Source organism: Diceros bicornis, chromosome 3, assembly GCF_020826845.1.
Source record: "Diceros bicornis minor isolate mBicDic1 chromosome 3, mDicBic1.mat.cur, whole genome shotgun sequence".
NCBI classification, from domain to species: Eukaryota; Metazoa; Chordata; class Mammalia; order Perissodactyla; family Rhinocerotidae; genus Diceros; species Diceros bicornis.
In genome coordinates, this window is record NC_080742.1 from 19,160,698 (window position 1) to 19,181,368 (window position 20,671).

Below are 20,671 nucleotides of genomic sequence, written 5' to 3' on the forward strand. Positions count from 1 at the left end.
ATTTTTTAAATGTATAACATTTAACAGAAAGTAGATATTTATTCATTTTAACATGTGAAAAAATACTTAAATGCTTCGCTCTTAATTACTACTGTGAACAAATATTTAATCTATGTTAATTATTGTGGAAAATTTTATCAGGTGAATTATTTTTTAAATAGTGTTGCTTTTCACATAAAAATGTGGACTTCTTCCTTTCATGATTACTACATATTTTAATAATATTTAAATGTATATAGTCCAATCTGCTTGTCTTTTGATTAACAATTTTTTACAAATCACATTTAGTCACAGAAAATCTTCCCCCAGAAAACATTTTAACAAATATTTCCTGCAACTTTCTTATAAATATCTGTTAAATATTCATGTTATTTGTTCATTTGAAATTTATTTTATCAAAATAATACAGGGCTGAGTCTACATTGTTTATATCAAATTAAAAATGCACTTTTTAAATAATTCATCCCTATCATAATTATTTTCATTATGTATATAACAAGTACACAGTACATTGTTGATATCTAGCATATCTTGCGGTACACTGCCTCAATCATTTACTCTTTGTGATGAGGTTCAAAGTTCAGAATAAAGCTACTACAACACATGATAGTGGTACAAATATAATTTTAGTTGACTTATCAAATATAAAATAAATAATTTTAAAAGAGAATGCAAACTAGCCAAGTGAGAGAATAGTATATTGATACAATACAAATTTTGTAACCTATTCCAATTTGGGTGATGCCATTTGGGCAAATTTTGCTCACTATTGGTATCACAAAAAATATCTCTTCAGCCACTTTCTCAAAGCCCCCGTGACTTCTTTATTCCTCACACTGTACATGAGGGGGTTCAACACAGGTGTAAAGATGGTGTAAAAAGCAGAGACCAACTTGTCACGAGCCACTGAACGGAAGGACTTGGGGCGCATGTAGATAAACATGAGGGTGCCGTAGAAGAGCCCCACGACAGCCAGGTGAGATGAGCAGGTGGCAAAGGCTTTCTTTCGGGCCACAGTGGACTGCATGCGGAGCACAGCAGCCAGGATGAGAGTGTAGGACGCCAAAATGAGAGACAGAGGGATCAAGAGCATCAGGATGCAGCAGACATACATGAAAATCTCAAAAAGCTTGTGGTCTGCACAGGCAAGTCGCACGAGTGAGGGTGCCTCACAAAAGAAGTGGTTGATTTCCCGAGAGCGGCAGTAAGGGAAGCTCAGAGTGGCACCAGCCTGCATCAGGCCATCTACCCCTCCCAGAAGCCAGGAGCCTGCTGTCATGTGCAAGCAGAGCTTCTGATTCATGAGGATGGGGTAGCGCAGAGGGTGACATACGGCCACGTAGCGGTCATAGGCCATGGCTGCTAAGAGGAAGCACTCGCCCCCACCCAGACTGACAAACAGAAAGATCTGAACTCCACAGCCAGTGGGAGAGATGGACCTGTTGTCCATCAGGTAGTTGGCTGCCATTTTGGGGACAATGGTGGAGACCAGCATCATGTCCATGAGGGAGAGCTGGCTAAGCAGGAAGTACATGGGCATGTGCAGCCGGGGGTCCTCATAGATGAGCACAATCATGAGGGCATTGCCCACCAGAGAGGTGAGGAAGATCATGAGCACCATGGAAAAGAGGAAGAGATGGGTCTGCGTGTGGTTAAAAAGCCCTAGAAGAATGAAGTTTATCCTTGTGGTGTCATTTGCATTTTCCATGGCTCCAGTCATGCCTGGAAGACAACGAATGATTAGGAAATGAGAACTGCTTAAAGGTAAGCTTGAGCATTTCTTTAAGAAAACTTGATCAAATGACATAGAAATGAATGAGACTTGGGCAAATAAGTATGACTTTAATCTTTCACTTCACAATAACATCCTATCATCTATCTCTTTGGAATTGCATATTATTATTGACCCCAAAAAATTGGATAACATGTATATGTGGTAGTACCAATTACATTTCTATTATTTTTGTATAATTTTTCAGTGCTACACATAATTTACTCACGGTGTTAGGAAATATTATGTAATCCCAATTTTCTATAATTTGTATACTTCTATCTTGTAGGAGCTTCAAGTTCACACACTTTGGTCAGAATTGATGTGATATATCATATGACTTTTGCATGTTTTTCACATATTTGTTTAATTAGTTTCACAGGATATCCTTCAATATCCTGATGAATCATCTTTTAAAATTAAAAATATACACAAAATTAAAAGTAGAACTACTAAAACTCAGTTTCCTGAGGAGGAAAACAAAAATGACTAAATTTCTCACTTTCCCACCTGTAAGCAGCCTGTGCTCTCAGTACACCAGGCTTCAAGCTACCACAGATGCTGCTCGGGGGCACCGACCCCCTCGTGTTACCGTAACCTGTCTTCCTGAATACAGGGACGTTTTCTTAGCTTATAAACCTCTAAACAGTTAACGTTTATACCAGACATGTACTCACATAGTGTGTCTGAATTTGTTTAAATATGTTCACTAGAAAAAGTTAATAATTTTACAGGTGAATTAAAGGAACATAAAGAAATTGGTCTTACGTGCAGGTTTTCACACTTTACCGGTAATCACACATTCTTAAATGTAGGAGAAAGATTAATTTATTGACCAATTTGATTATTCAGTAACAGAATAATCAGACTTAACTGATTATTGTTTAATTAGGTAATCAATTAAGACTTGCCCAAATTACTTTGTTGCACTACATTAGTATGAGGTACAACATCAACTAAAAATATAACATGGGGCATTTCAGTTACTTCCAGGGATTAATTCATTTTTCACATAAGCCTTTAGCTTCCATTTATCTTACCTGAAAGTATCTATGGTAGTAGAAATGGATTTAAATGCAAATGAGTGTTTTCTTATACTTATGTGACTTTTGTCTTTTCTTTACAAATCAGACTTTCAACAAGATGAATGGATTTGTTATATCCAAGAAGATTACATTTGGGCATTATTCATAATCTATCATGTAGCAAATCTTTTTTTATTTTCTCTGTAAGTTTATGGATAAGCACTGAAAATTATGTGAGTGTATATAAATACGGTTTTTTAGTAAATATTTGCATTGTTTTTAGTACGTATTTTATACCACCAATGTTCACTATATAATTAAAAGATTTAGATGGTATGTTCATCAAAAGAGTTAAGTTAAAATAATGAACATATCATATTATGCTCTATTACTTCAATGATATATATATGTATCTAGCTTAGTAATTGTTAATTACTACTCCATTTTGCTCTATTGTATGTAGATAGCATAGTGTACTTATGAATATTTAGGTGCTTTTAAATTTCTATTATTATAGTCCATGGCCATGTGCATGTGATGAGAGTTTCTCTAGTAAGGAACCTGAAAGTAGCATTCTTTGTCTTTTGGATAGCTGAATTCCTAACTTTTTTATTCCCATCGAATGTTGATTTTTATTTCAATTCCTCCATGTGTGGAACTGTTAGGTATTTTAGGTGCAATAATCATGGCCAATCGTAGAAGAGTGAAAATTAATTTTGTTTTAAATTACAAGTTCCTTAATGACACTGAGCAGAAACTCTTTAATCTATTCAGTAATCTCTTATATTACTTCTCTAAATTAACCGTGAACATTTCTTGTCCATATTTTCTATTGAATTGTTTGAATTTTCCTTATAGATATGAATAATTCATTTTTTTATTTATGTACTCTGTTCTAACTTGTCATTTATAATGACAGTAATATCTTCCTCAGCCTATTTACAATACTTAAAAATGTTGTTACATTATTTAGAACCAAAGATTACATGGAACATTACATGTATTTCGGATACTTATATGTTATTATTCATTTAATGTTAATAAGCAAGATTACACTGATAGATTTTCTCATGCTAAATCATGTGAATATTATTGGAATGAAACTCCCAGTTATTGATATGTAAATTGTTTGAATCTATGATCATAGTAAGTTTGGTATTACTTTTTTTGTGGTTAAAATGGTGAAGTCATTTTTATTTAAATACTCGAAAAAATACCCCATAAAATTCAAAATATTTACCGTTATACAAAAATAGTTTTCTATAAGTGATATTATCTGTCTTCATCACCAGTAGCAAATATTAGGCACAATCGTGTAACTTCAGTAGCCTTATAGGAAAAGTACAGGACACCTCAAGCTACAGATTCTGCAGTATCATAATGTGCAAAATTTAATCTTTTCCCCCATTTGCTAAATATGCAAGGTTTATAACTTAATCATGTAATTTAGCATTCCATATTATACATGTAATTTAATCACTACTGTGTATGCATATATACACAATGCTTATATGTGCAAATTCCAGTTTGTTTTCATGTGCTGGCAAGGGACTTGTATACAACATAAGCTGTGTGCGTATTGAGCCCAATGAATATCCACAATAAAAAAGCACAAAATAACCATTGATTTACAAAAGGGAATTTGTTTAATATCACTTCAATTCGTGGTGTTTCAAATTATGAGAAGTTTAGTATTACTTCTGAAGTATTTTTGCATCTATGGATATCAAATATATTAACCCTACAAAATGTATTGTTTAGAGTTCATCTTCTTAGTACATGGTGTGGATAGATAGGCCTCTGTCTTTATGGACTTACTGAATCACAGATAATGAAATATAAAATTTCTCCAGTAATCCAGCCCAGAGTCAGGACATAGGGAGGATAGAGACATGAATTACAGACAACTTAAATAACATAAAGACAAAATTCAAAAGTCGGGTCTATGCTCACTTAGAAAATATTTATGAGATTTGGGCAGGTTACCACTACCTTTGTTGAATCAATCTTCTTGTTTCTAGACTCAATAAATTTGTATTTTGCTGGACTGTCTTTCAGCACGTGCTTTATTTTTCTTTCTTTGGGTTCACTTTGTGCTCTCCATTTTAGTCAAAAACTATCAACTAATGTTCATAATTAAGACCAGCTTATCAACATATTTTTCATAGGATGAGTTACTTTAAGTATGATTTTGAAAGTTCTATGTGGATTTACAATTAAAGAAGAAATTATTTTAAACTAACAGCATTTTAAAATCATCGTTGTGATAACATCAGACTTTCAATTCAGTCAGTCCTATATTTCCAAATAGAAATCCATGTGAAATATCTATATATTTCACGTTTAACCAGTAGGAAATCTATAGTCCAGAAAGTTACACAACTCATATAATAGTGCACATTTTACAACTTAGGAACTGATAGCAGTGTTTTTCTTCCTGATCCTTAACTCAATAGAATTTTTGTCTTTAATCTTATCAGATAGAAGTAAAGAATTAAGGAGTAGGCTTCTTGAGCTTGAATATCTATGTCCCTAACTAGTACTTGGATGAATTTAGGCAATTTAAAAAGAAATTTCTTTAGATATCAGCTTCATTATCTGCAAAATTTAATGAAATATACTATCTGTCTCTTTCAGTATCACTCGTTGATTACAATAGAAAATACATATAAGTGCATGCTAAAATGTATAGAAAAAAACAATAGCTCTACAAAGATTAGCCTTAATACTTTGTTTACTATTATTAATATTAGCCATAAATAGATATTTCCCACCAAAACATTTCAGAAGTCAAATTAATATTTATTTGAGAACTAACACATAATAAAAATCTACTTAATTTATTAACCTATAGATAGTTAAGTGCCATAATATTTATAGTATCTCTTTGGGTTGGACTCTGCACTCCATCTACCATTTATGAATTTTTGTGAACACAGAGCAGAAACACATGACCCATGGTAAATTTAATCATTCTAAGCATATAAGTTCTTTGATTAATAATTTGAATCATTTTCTTATGTTTTAAACATAAAATATAAGAATTTTAATATGTCATGGAATTTATCATACATCTAATAATTTATTTCTTTCTTAAAAATGTTAAAGCACTAGGATAAAAAAATGAAATCTTGAGACTGGCCTTACAGTGAAGTGGTTAAGTCTGGTGCATTCCACTTTGCTGGCCCAGGTACGCAGGTTCGGATTCCGGGTGCCAACCTACACCACACATCAAGCCACGCTGTGATGGTGACCCACATACAAAATAGGGGAAGATTGGCTCAGATATTAGCTTAGGGCTAATCTTTCTCAAGCAAAAAAAGAGGAACATTGGCAACAGATGTTAGCTCAAAGCAAATCTTCCTCACCAAAAAGAAAAAAAAAAACTTTCTATGTGGTATTTCATGTCAAAAAGTCTGCTCTTCTCAAGTGAATTTAATTGTACATAATTTCCCAGGTGCAAAGTGCGAGACAGATTTTCAAGTCAAGACTATATCTAGTCACTGTTGTTGCTCCAAACATTAAAAACAGTGTAAAATCACTTCTCAGTTATTTTTTAGCTGTATAAAATCTGTGAGTACAAAGAACTCAAAGTTCTTTTACATCAATTGTCTCATTTCTATCTCCATTTCAGTGTGGGTTTTATTTTTTTATGTTTTTATTTTTGTGAGGAGGACTAGCCCTGTGCTAATATCCAATGTCAATCCTTCCTCCCTTTTTTTTTGAGGAAGATTGGCCATGGGCTAACATCCATGCCCATCCTCCTCTACTTTATATGGGACACCGCCACAGCATGACTTAGCAAGTGGCGCATCAGTGCACACCCAGGATCCGAACCTGCGAACCCAGGGCCAACGCAGCGGAGCATGCGCACTTAACTGCTGCGCCACAGGGCGGGCCACTCAGTGTGGGTTTTGTAATTAGCAAAGCTTCACCCTGAGCAACTGTATGCTCTATGTTACATAATTTGCTGACTGATATTTTATCCTGGCCCTCATATGGCAATTTTCTTCAATTGGAAACTAAATTTTAAACCTAATGACCCTGATTTCACATTTGCATGCTATAGATGCGGCAACTCAGACATAACAAAGATGATAACAATTATAGAAAATATTATCCCGAACACTATGCTGACTTCTTGATATGCACAAGTCTCATCAAATGTCACAATACATAAATAAAATAGAGACTGATTTTTTTTAGAATTGCACATGAAGTAGATTAGAGTTAGATTAATTACTTTTTTCCTGAAGAATAAAGGAGAAAAACCAGGTATCAAACAAAGAACCAAGTTAGGCTCCCATGCTAATTTTACATCTCTCAGTTTTTTTAATTCAGTTTTTATCTTGATCATTAGAAGATAGACACATTGAATAATCAAACAAAATAAAATATAACAATGGGCTAGTTATAGGTTGGACTAGATAATTATCATTTATGTAATTGATAAATTAATTCAAATAAGGGGAATTATTTGTCATATTTACGCTGAATGGACGCAATTCCTATGCTCAGTTTTGCTAGCATATAAATCTCGTAAAAGGAAGTATGGAATAAATATTTTTAAAACATATTTATGAATACATCAAAAAAACGTATAGTTATAGGAATGTTGATTTAACCAAAGGAACACAGGAACTCCTGTCATCTTGCAGTAAAAGTTTCCTAAAGAGCCTTTTCAGAAGATTCCAGGTCATCCAAAATTCAAGCAGAGTACATTAAAGGGGTTAAGTGTGGAGTCTCAGGACTCAGACAGAGCTCTTTCTATGTTGTATTCCAGCAGTTGCAAGTTCTGTGAGGTCAGGCACGTTTCTTATCCTATGGGTCTTAAGTTTTTCTTTTAAAAATAAGTACATAATGACATTACATGATTGTTGTAAAAATAAAGATAGTGTTCTAAGATTGCTTACTTGACTACAGGAAATTAGTAACTTCTCAAAAATAGTAGCCACTATTGCTTTCATGTACTCAAAAACTGGCACTTTTCCTAGAGGAAAGTAAACGGAGGATGTAATTGATGGAATTAAATGTATCTGTCTGACTTGGGGCTGGAACATGAACCAAATCTCAAGTCTTCTGAAAAGCTCATCCAGATACTGTGCATAAATACAATTTGATAAAGATAAATTTTTGTAATATAAGCACACAAAATGTATAGTAAGAGTTAAAGAAACCCACATATTAAACAAAATAATAATTATTTTATACATTCAAACTTAGATTTAGTTTCCTTGATAATTTGCAATATCAGTTGAAATATAGTGAAAATTAATTGTAGGATAAAAATGAAAAATCTCTGTATCACTTTGGCAATATTGATGAGAACTGTAGAACTACGCTTATCCCTTGGAGCCACTGGTATGTTTGTATAGATTTCATTCTAAAAAATAACTCAAAAGAAAATGAAAAATACTCTATATACACAAATATTTTCAAGTTCATTTGCAATGTTTAATGAAAAGATATATTATGGAAGTATTAAATTGCCAATATGCAGCAAAATATAACAGTCAGAACGGTGTTAGATATTCCTTTAATTGAGAAAGGCAAACCAATGTTTTGCAAATTTTATAAAGTATGTATAGCAGAGAATTAAAGAGCACAGTTATGATGCCATTGAGTGAAATCCAGATACTTTAATTTCTCTCTTTTCAAGTGCTACAGATTGTGATATAGCCTTCCAATTATGTAAGTAAAATTTTCAACACCAAAAGTACTAGAGAACATGACCCCAAGATTTAAGCACTCAGTCTTGGAGTCCTGACACTCACCTACTCAGGAGCAGCCACCATTTGGGAGGTGCCTAATGCTCCATGACTCTGACACTTGGATCACAGTTTAGAACTCAGCAAAGGCCTCTGTTCTAATAAAATGCAAGTTGCCTCGTTAAAGCCTTAGGGAGTCCTGAGTTTCAGGCTCTGGAAATACCAGTAGGAATATGTTTACGAGAATACAGATGACCAAATACCTTCTGCATTTATTACCTCCATGCAAATTATTTTCAAGTCTCAAGATATTTGATCCCTAAAGAAACTGTACCGGTTGACTCATATAATGCTAAATTCAGGATGTGACTATTTTGAAAGTGAGATCTACTTTATAATAGTGTTAAAAATGATAGCATATGTAAAGTACTAGTCTCATACCCAGAATGCATCCAGTCCTGCTAATCTATACTTTAATAATAACCAATGTGTCAAGAAAAACTAGTAATTACATAGGAGACAGAATGTTATAGAAATGTCTTTCCCAAAAAGACACTTTCCAAAGGAGATGGCTTGATTGAACTCTTTCATTCTTGAATCTTTCTAGCTATATGATTTGGAACAAGTTACATGAATTTTCTGAGCTTCAGTTTAATCATTTATAGAAGTGGGATAATAATGTCTCTCTTACAGGTTTATTTATACAGTTTAATTTATACAAGGAATACAAAGCACCAGATATATTAAATAAGTGTTACTACCTTCTTTTCTTTCTGCTTCAGTGAACAATCTTCCTTTCTGGTATAATTGGTAGTACTGAAAAAGTTATTTAAAAAAAGTAAAGAGAGAGTGATGTCAGCATCATGGCAGAGTGAGTTGTTTCTTTAGTCTCTCCCCTCTAAATTACAACTAAATGGGTATTCATTAACCAGCAGAGGATTCTTCACAGTACAACAGTACTTCTGAGAGATGCACACAGCTATACATCTGAGGGCAGGTGGACTGGATACCCAGAAGGCAGTGGAAGAAGGTGAACACACACCTCCCCCTCCCTGGCAGCAGTGTGCCAGGTTGTGGATCCTCACATAGTGGCTGGCATGACTGTAAGAAGAGACAGGGACAGCCTGGCCTGCACAAATGCTTTCAGTGTTGTAGCCTAGCAAGTGGGAGCACCCACTGTGCTGCAGTGGCCCCACCATTGGGAATTCTCTAAACTGAGTGGTGGCAGCTCAGCCCCTCTGAAGGCACCTGCCCACTGAGCACAGCACAGATGAGAAGGCATCCCACCCACTCAGAAAGTGCCCTTGCCCACAGAGCACACCACCTTGTGTGGTCCACTGAGTGGTGGTTCAGCCCCCACATGGATGCCCCTTGCCCTTAGCACAGTGCAGGCCAGAGGGCACCCTGCCCACTCAGAAAGTGCCCCTGCCCATTGAACATATCATCCCATGGGATCCACTGAGTGGTGGCTCAATACCAACATGTGCATGCCTCCCCTCTAGCACAGCACAGGGCAGAAGTTTCCCTGCCCACTCAGGAGGTGCCCCACCCATGGAGGACAGCAAACCACAGGACCCACCAAGTGGTGGCTCAGCCTCTGCATAAGCACCACAGCTGCCTTGCACATAGCAGCTCAGCTGGCCCCATGCAGAGCACAGAGACCCCACCTACAAAGCCTGACCTGCCCACCCAATGCAGAGGACCTGTCCATGTGAGTGCAACCTGCAGAGTTGCTGCAGCAGGCCCATGCAAATGCAGAGTATCCTTACCTGCACAATTTCCAGCAAATGAGGTGGGATCAGAAAACACATCTCCTGCTCCCTCCCAGTAGTGGCAAGTGGTTTCTGTGACCTGCTACTACTACAAATACTCTGGCAAAAGATCAACTCATCAAACATGATGAAAACACTGCAGAGAAGAAGGAAAATGACGTCTACATAAACCAATCCTGAAGTCACAGAAATTTACAATCTAAATCACAGAAAATTCAAAATAGTTTTGATAAAGAAACTCAACGAGTTAGAAGAAAACTCAGAGGGACAGTTCAATAAGCTCAGGAATAAAACTAATGAACAGAAGGAATACTTCACCAAAGAGATTGAAACTCTAAGAAAAAAATCAAACAGAAATTCTAGAGATGAGGAAAACAATTACTGAGATAAAAAATAATCTAGGAACCATAAAAAAAATAAAGCTGATGTTATGGAGGAAAGAATTAGTGAAAGACAAGACAGAAATATAGAAATGTTACAGGTGGAGGAGGAGAGAGCACCAAGATTAAAAAAAAAAAAAACAGAAGAAATTCTTTGAGAAATATCTGACAATATTAGGAAAAGTAGTATAAGGATTATAGGTATTCCAGATGGAGAAGGGAGGGAGAAATGAGCACAGAGCTTATTCAAAGACATAATAGCTGAGAATTTCCAAAACCAGGGGAAGAAAATGCGCTTACAAGTACATGAAGCCAATAGAACTCCTAATTACATCAATGCAAAAAGACCTTCTCCAAGGTGTATAACATTGTTGGCAAAAGTTAATGACAAATACAAAATATTTAGGGCAGCAAGGCACAAGAAATTAACCTACAAAGGAAATCCTATCAGGCTTTCAGCAGATTTCTCAGCAAAAACCTTACAGGCTAGGAAAGAATGGAACAATAAATTCAAAATACTGAAAGACAAAAACATTCAGCCAAGAATACTCTCTCCAGTGAAATAATCCTTCAGATATGACGGAGAAATAAAAGCTTTCCCAGATAAACAAAGGCTGAAGGAGTTCATTGCCACTAGACCTCCATTACAAGAAATGATGAACAAAGCCCTCCTACCTGAAACAAAAAGGCAAAGGTTTACAAACCTTTGAGCAAAGAGACAAATAGACAAAATCAGAAATCTGCAGCTCTCTATCAGAATAGGTTAGCAAACACTTTATAATATAAAAGATAAAATGAAAGAAAGCATCAAAAATAGGTATAAATACTTCAATTTAGTCACAAAATCACAACACAAAAAAAGAAGAATTTGTGACGATAAATGAGAAGAGGAAGAGGAAAAGTATGGAAGCTGTTTAGGCTAAGGAAATAAGGGGCTATCAGAAAATGGACTATACCACTTACGAGATCCCTTATACAAACCTCATGGTAACCAGTAAACCAATAATTAGAAGAGAGTCACAAATCATAAATAAAGAGAAAACGACTACAGATAATGACCAAATTGAAAGGACAGTCAGAAATACAAGGGAGGAGAAACAATGGAATTATAGAACAACTGGAAAACAAGAGATAAAATAACAGTATTAAGCCCTCATATATCAATAGTCACTCTAAATTCAAATGGATTGAATTCTCTAATCAAAGGACACAGAGTGGCTGGATGGATTGAAAAACAAGACCCAACAATATGCTGCCTCCAGGAAACACATCTCAGCTCTAAAGACAAACATAGGCTCAGAGTGAAGGGATGGAAGCCTATACTCTAAGCAAATAGTCAGCAAAAGAAAGCAGGCATTGCCATACTTATATCAGACAAAGCAAACTTCAAGATAAAAAATACAAGAGACAAAGAGTGTCAGTATTTAATAAAAATAAGCATATTCCACCAAGAGGAAATAACACTTATAAATATATATGCACCTAACACAGGAACACCAAAGTATATAAAGCAACTACTAACAGATCTAGAAGGAGAAAGTGACAGCATCACAATAATAGAAGGGGACCTCAATACTGCACTTACATCAATGGATAGACCATCCACACAGAAAGTCAACAAGGAAACAGTGGCCTTAAATGAAACACTAGACCAGCTAGACTTAATAAATATATATAGAACATTCTAACCCAAAACAGCAGAATACACATTCTTCTCTGGAGAACATGGAACATTCTCAAAGATAGACCACAGGTGGAGAAATAAGGCAAGCCTCAATAATTTTAAGTAGATTGAAATAATATCAAGCATCTTTTCTGACCACAATTCTATGAAACCAGAAATCAACTACAAGAAAAAGCAGGGAAAGCCACAAATATATTGAGACTAAACAGCATGCTACTTAACAACCATTGGATCAGTGAAGAAATCAAAGGAGAAATCAAAAAATACCTGGAGGCAAATTAATATGAAAATACAACATACCAATGCTTCTGGGATGCAGCAAAAGTGGTTCTAAGGGGGAAATTCATAGCAATACAGGCTCACCTTAACAAACAAGAAAAATCTCAAATAAGTAATCTTAAACTACATCTAATGGAACTAGAAAAAGAATAACAAAGGCTAAAATCAACAGAAGGTGGTAATAATAAATACTAGAGCAGAAATAAGTGATATAGAGACCAAAAAAAAGTAGAAAGCATCAATGAAACTAAGAGCTGATTCTTTGAGAAGATAAAATTGACAAACCCATCACCAGACTTACTAAGAAAAAAAGAGAGAAGACTCAAATACATAAAAGTACAAATGAAAGATGAGAAATTACAACAGAAACCACAGAAATACAAAGGATTAAAAGAGAGTGTTATGAAAAACCTATACACCAACAAATTGGATAACCTATAAGAAATGGATAAATTCTTAGAATCATACAATCTCCCAAAACTGAAAAAAGAACAGATGGAGAATCTGAATAGACCAGTCACAGGTAAAGAAATTAAAACAGTAATCAAAAACTGCCCAGAAAACAAGAGTCCAGGACAAGATGGCTTCTCTGGAGAATTCAACAAACAATTACAGAAGATTTTTTTTGTGTGTGAGGAAGATCAGACCTGAGCTAACATCTGTGCTAATCCTCCTCTTCTTGCTGAGGAAGACCGGCTCTGAGCTAACATCTATTGCTAATCCTCCTCCTTTTTTTCCCCCAAAGCCCCAGTAGATAGTTGTATGTCATAGTTGCACATCCTTCTAGTTGCTGTATGTGGGACGTGGCCTCAGCATGGTTGGAGAAGTGGTGCGGCAGTGCACGCCCAGGATCCGAACCCAGGCTGCCAGTAGTGGAGTGTGAGCACTTAACCACTAAGACATGGGGCTGGCCCCCAAAGAAGATTTAATACATAGCCTTCTCAAACTATTCCAAAAAACTAAGGAAGACAGAACACTTTCTAACTTTTTCTAGGAGGCCAACATTACCCTGACACCAAAACCACACAAGGACACCACAAAGAAGGAAAATTACAGGCCAATATTGCCAATAAACGAAAATGCAAAAATCCTCAACAAAATATTGGCAAGGTGATTACAGCAATTCATCAAAAGATGATACATCATGATCAAGTTGGATTTACACCAGGGACGCAGGGATATTTCAACATCCACAAATCAATCAATATGATAAACAACACTAACAAAAAGAGGAATAAAAGTCACATGATCATCTCAATAGATGCAGAGGAATCTTTTGACAAGATTCAACATCTATTTATGAGAAAAACTAACAATAAAATGGGTATAGAAGGAAAGTACCTCAAGATAATAAAAGTGATATATGACAAACCCACAGCCAACATCATACTTAATGGTCAAAGACTGAAAGCCATCCCTCTGAGAACAGGAACAAGACAAATGTGACCACTCTCGCCACTCCTATTCAACGTAGTACTGGAAGTTTCGGCCAGAGCAACTAGGCAAGAAAAAAAATAAAATTTATCCAAAATGTAAAGGAAGAAGTGAAACTCTTAATGTTTGTGGATGACATGTTTCTATGTATAGAAAACCCTAAAGAATCTACTAAAAAATGATTAGAAATAATCAACAACAACAGCAAAGTTGCAGGATACAAAATAAACTTACAAAAATTAGTTGCATTTCTATACACTAATAGTGAACTTGAAATCAAAGTTAGTAATACAATCCCATTGACCATTACAAGAAAAAGAATAAAATATCTAGGAATAAATTTAACAAAAGATGTGAAAAGTCTATACACTGAAAATTATAAGACATTATTGAAAGAAATTGAAAAAAGACATAAAATAATGGAAAGATATTCAATGCTAAGGAATTGGAAGAATAAATGTAGTTAATGTCCATACTACCTAAAGCAATCTACAAATTCAATACAATCCCAATCATAATCCCAATGATATTCTTCATGGAAATATAACAAAGCATCCTAAAATTTATATGGAACAACAAAAGACCCTGAATACCTAAGGAAATCTTGAGAAAAAAGAACAAAGCTGGAAGCATCACACTACCTGACTTTAAAATACACTATAAAACTATAGTAATCAAAACAGTATGGCACTGACACAAAACAGGCACAGATTAATGGAACATAATTGAAAGCACAGAAATAAAACCACACGTCTATGTACAGCTAATCTTTGACAAAGCAGCAAAGAACATACAATGGAGAAAGGAAAGTCTCCTCAATAAATGGTGGTAGGAAAACTGGACAGCCAAATGCAAAAGAATGAAAGTAGACCATTATCTTACACCATACAGAAAAATTAACTCAAAACAGATTAAAGACTTGCATGTAAGGCCTGAAACCATAAAACTCTTAGAAAAAAATATAGGTAATACAATCTTTGACATCAGTCCTAGCAGCATCTTGTTGAATGCTATGTCTACTTAGTCAAGGGAAAAAAAGAAAAAAAATAACAAATAGGACTGCATCAGACTAAAAAGTTTCTACAAAGAAAAGGAAACCAGGGACAAAATGAAAAGACAACCCAATAACTGGGAGAAAATATTTGGAAATCATATATCCAACAAGGGGTTAATTTCCAAAATATATAAAGAACTCGTGCAACCCAGCGAGAAAAAAAAAAAACTCAATCAAATAATGGGCAGAGGATATGAACAGATATCTTTCCAAAGAAGATATACAGATAGCCAACAGGCACATGAAGCAATGTTCAACATCACTAATGCAATCACTAATGCAAATCAAATGTGCAATGAGATATCACCCTACACCTGTCAGAATTGCTATAATTAACAAGACAAAAAATAACAAATATTGAAGAGGATGTGGAGAAAAGGGAAGCCTCATACACAGCTGGTGGGAATGCAAACTGGCACAGACATTACAGACAACAGTATGGATATTTCTCAAAAACTTAAAAACAAGGGGCTGGCCTGGTGGCATAGTGGTTAAGTTCATGTGCTCCACTTTAGCGGCCTTGGGTTTGCAGGTTCGGATCCCGGGCATGGACGTATGCACCACTCATCATGCCATGCTCTCGCAGCATCCCACATATAAAGTAGAGGAAGACGGGCATGGATGTTAGCTCAAGGCCAATCTTCCTCAGCAAAAGAGGAAGATTGGCAATGGATGTTAGCTCAGGGCTAATCTTCCTCATCAAAAAATTAAAACTAGAAATACCATATGATCTAGCTATCCCACTACTGGGTATTTATCCAAAGAACATGAAATTAACAAATCAAAGTGATTTATGCACCCCTATATTCATTGCAGCATTATTCACAATAGCCAAGACATGGAAGTAACCCAATGCCCATCAACTGATGAATGGATAAAGAAGATGTGGTATATATACACAATGCAATACTACTCAGCCTTAAGAAAGGACAAAATTGTCCCGTTTGCAACAACATGAATGGACCTTGAGTGTATTATGCTAAGCAAAATAAGCCAGACAAAGACAAACACTGTATGATTTCACTCATATGTGGAAGATAAACAAACATTTAGATAAAGTGAACAGATTAGTGGTTACCAGAGGCGAAGAGGGTAGAGGGGTGGGTGAAAGGGATAAAGGGGCACATATGTATGGTGATGGATAAAAAGCAAACTATTAGTGCTGAGCACAACACAGTCTATACAGAAACTGATATATAATAATGTCACCTGAAATTGCACAATGTTATAAGCCAATATGACCTTAAAAAATAATTGAAAATACTAAAGAATGAAATAAAAAAAATAAAGAAAATGTCTTACTTGTTGACAAATGTTTTCTTAATTATGAGAGATTATTAAACTTGTGTACTAATGACCAAAACATGAACATTCAGTAATTCATTGAACCATTCTGCATATGAATTGATTGAGAAGTAAAAGAGATGGTTTAATTCCATTAATTAATTTCACTGGGTGTTCCCTAAACCAATATATAAAGTGCTATTTGAATTTTATATTCAAACTAGTATGTAGTTATAGGCACAGTCAATGCAGTGAGAGAGGAGAGGAAAAAGAAGCAAAAACATAAATTAAATGCTGGTAATTCTATATAAGTTAACTAAATAATAAAAAGAATAATGGAAATATTAATAATAATATTAATAGTATCAATAACAATGATCAAACAATTTTTTGAAGGAACTACCGAGTGACCTGCATTGTGCCTAAAAATTTATTTTCATGACTTTGCTTAAATAATTATGACTAAGGAACACTCGTCTATTATGCCCCACCTGACAGCATATAGTACTTAATTGGAATCATTGCAATATTGCACTTCTTTAATTAATTTCTTGTAATGTATTGTACATTTTTATTAAAGTAGTAACATTTTTTAACTTTACTGAAGTATATAAATGTATGAAGCAAAGTGAAAAATTTATACTAGTACAGTAAGATAAATTAACCCAAAAAATCTACTCAGCAAATGTTATATGAATGGTCTAAAGAAATAGAATATTCTTCATCTGATAAATGCATCTCCCCAAATTCAGAGAAGTTCAGGTATTATTGGTTAGGTCTTGGTGTTTCTAGGACCTGGCCTTAGTGTTCTTTTATTAAAATACACAATTTCACAGACATTCACGTGATGAGCTTAAACATGGCCCCCGATTATGTCTGTATTCTAATCTCTGGAACCTGTGGATATGTTAGGTTACATGGAAAATCAAAATTTAGGTTGCAAATGGAATTAAGGTTGCTATTCAGCAGACTTCAAAATAGAAAGGTCATCTTAGATTATCGAGGCAGGCAAAAAATAATCATAAGAGTCTTTAAAAGTGGAAGAGGGAGGCAGAAGTGGGAACCAAGGAAATAGCAGTGTGAGAAGAACTCAGCACAGTGTTGCTGGATTTGAAGATGGGGAAAGGAGAACACAAGTCACGTGTTCAGCTATGTGTTCAGCTATGTCCTCCAGCTTCCAGGAAGAATGTAGCCTGTCACTTCCTTGATTTTCACCCAGGGTGACCAATTTCAGACCTCTGACCCCTTGAAGTGTAAGATAATCTATTTGTGTTGTTTAAGACACTAAAGATGTAGTAATTTTTACAACAGCAATAGGAAACTAAGACCATCAATGTGAAAAACAGTGACTTTGTAACCATAATGGACCAAGGCAAAAAGAAGACCACCCCAAAGTCCTGAGTGAACACTGACATGACATATACATTAAGACACAAAAGTTATCAAAAATGAACATTTCCTACATAGTATGAATGACTGTGGCTTTATTACCAATTACTCTGTTAGCCTTTGTGTGGTGTGCCTTCCCTATAGATAAAATTTATTAAGATACCCAATCATAAAATTACTTCTGCTTCCTGCCAGCAGACAATCTGAAGCAAATCACCACTTCTTAAACCATTCCAAAATCACCTAATACAAGCCCAAGTAGTATAAATCATTTCTAACCCCTTTATTAATATGACTTACAATTCACCCAGGATATGTGTTCCCCCTCACCGTAACAAGAAATAAACCCAACTCTTTCAAATACAGATATGTTCCTGTGGTTTCATGTTGGCAAGCTTTATCACCAAAAGCTGTATTATTCTTTCATTAAAAGTTAATCCCTCTACTAACTTTGAATTTTCTAGTTTAGTTTTCCCTCATACAGGTAAAAAAAAATGTATATATGTGGCATCATTAGCTTCTCTTCCCGAAAACACATTCGGGAGAGTCATCCATATTTTTTGAGTAGCTATGAGGTTTAAAATTTGCCATGTAGACAAATGGGTCAATGTAGAAAAACGGCATGATGTCTACACGACAAATCTTGTTGCTTTTTAGAGGAAAGGACTGAAAATGAGCAATAATTTTGAACCCATTGCAGTAGTCTGCATCAGAGAGGAGATTGGCTTGATTTTAGATTTGATGGTGAATCCATCATAGGAAGACCCTGGCAGTAAGTAATGGATACTTGGCCTCATTCCCTCATTCCCGTGTAGTGGCAACATTTTGTATTCTCTTCATAGTCTTGCAACATGTTTCATGTCTACTCTTGCGCTTCAGGTATAAGTGTACTCATGTAATTTCCTCATGTAATTTTCTCCCGTCACCTTGGTCTCTCTTAACCACCTTCTTCCAACCTTCAGGATCCCTCTTTCTCCTGGGACTTGGACTGTGTGGACTGTTGTTAGTTCTTATCAGATTCATCTGGTTCATATCTTTGATAGATGTACTGGAACCTGAGATAGGATGGGACGTGGGTGATATAGGGAGGAAGGTATTAGTCTGGGCTTTAAGGAGTGATATATTGTATAGAATTTAATATCTTACCCTGTGAATATTAATCACTGACTAATAAATTGATTTGCTATTTTTAATCAGACATAACCTATATAATCTAAACCTTCTTTCTAAGGTGTTAACTTTAAAAGCACGGGGCTGCACATAATGGGAGAAAATTGTTTTTTATTCACATATAAGAGACCTCAAGAAATAGTGCCAAATGGACATTTGGATGTATGGATCTAGAGCTTAGAGTAATGGCCTGGTCCAGAGTTAAAAATTTGCAAATTTTCAACATATAGGTGATATTTGAAAATATGGAATAAGTAAAATTTCTCAAAAAGAGTGTGTGAACAGAAAAAACATAATAAGACACTAAAGGACAGAGCATAGAGGCATTTCAAAACATAAACTTTAAGTGATGTAAGAGGAACCAGAAAAAGAGAATAAGGAATAACAATCACAGAGGTGGAAGGACATTCATGAGGTGGTTACACAGACTCTTCTAAGGAATGAGAACACTCTCAGAAGGAAGAGACAGTGAGTATGGAAAGTGAAGATTAAGAATTTTTCATTAAAGTTCTTAACACAGAGATTACTGTTGTTCCTGGGAAGGGCCGTGTCTTCACCTGGGAGAGTGCACCCCAGACTAGGGACAGTGGGGGATGCAAGGGTATATAAAGAAATGGAAGTAATTGTGTGTGAAAACAGTTACCCTGAAAAATAAATTTGTGAAGAGGTGAGAAAAGGTGCTGATGTTAAAGGGGTATGTGTATTTTTGTTAAATGGACAATTTTATTGTCTGAGTAAGTTTGAACACTTGTGAGAAGGCTCTAATAGTGAGCAAAACTCTGGATGCAATATACAGAGTAATAACTGATAGCTGAGATTGAAAAGGAAGGGATGTAGGGCAAGTGTAGACATGTCAATATTCAATGGGAAAAGAATTGTGTTTATTGTAGGATGGGAAAAGAGGTGATCATTGCAATATGATGAGGGATTACACAAATGGAGACAACATAATGTGCAAAATAGAACCTGGGAACTTATATGGATTTTGTTTTATCTTTCAATTCTGAGATAATGTCATCAGCTCTTTTTTACCATAAAAAATTGAGAATGAGGTTTGAAGAAAATGCCCAAAGCATGTCATACCCCTTTTCTATATTGGAATTGAAAGCTAACTAAAGACATAAAGGTGGATTTGGGGGCAAAATTAAGTGTCTAGTTGGAGTAGGACATCATTGATTTATTGTGATACTGTCCTACCTGTTTGTGTACTTTAGTTTTAAAGTACTCAGTGGTTGTTTGGACTTAGACACATATGTTGAAGTGCAGTGTTTATTTGGGGTCGAGGCTTAGCTCTGTCAGTACAGTTAGAAATAGGGTCAAGAGAGTGACTAATGTTAAAGTCTCAGATTGTAAAGAGAAAAGTTGAGATAAATTTTGAAAATTCTCAGAAATGCAGTTGTAATAGTTATTTGAGCTATGGGGATTGATATGATGTGATACTTAGAAGTTTGTTTGCTCAAATTAGTAATTTAAGATATGGCTCTGTTATGGGTGACAACAAAGCCCAAATTATGGCTAGGAACAAGTGAGATAAACAGGACATTACAGCAAAAAGTCAAGGACATGAGAATGAGGTTCCAAGTGGCTGACAGAAAGATTTAGATTCTAAATAAAGTCATTATCCTGGTGTTAACTATAATTAAGAGAAGGCGGCCAGTATTAAATTGAACAGTCTCAAAGAGGGATGACTGAGTTATGTACTTCTGTAGCACGATACTTAA

General features: G+C 35.3%; 1 protein-coding gene across 1 annotated transcript; it reads right to left on the reverse strand.

The window, feature by feature from the left end:
* Positions 1-775: 775 nt before the first annotated feature.
* On the reverse strand, positions 776-1,708 carry LOC131422828 (olfactory receptor 2T33-like). Its single transcript, XM_058570415.1, has one exon. The coding sequence runs from the start codon at positions 1,706-1,708 to the stop codon at positions 776-778; it is 933 nt and encodes a 310-aa protein (XP_058426398.1).
* Positions 1,709-20,671: the final 18,963 nt, after the last annotated feature.

Bases quoted from the DNA above. Each gene is read 5' to 3' on its own strand.
- LOC131422828 (XM_058570415.1), bottom strand. From the start codon at position 1,708: ATGGAAAATGCAAATGACACCACAAGGATAAACTTCATTCTTCTAGGG.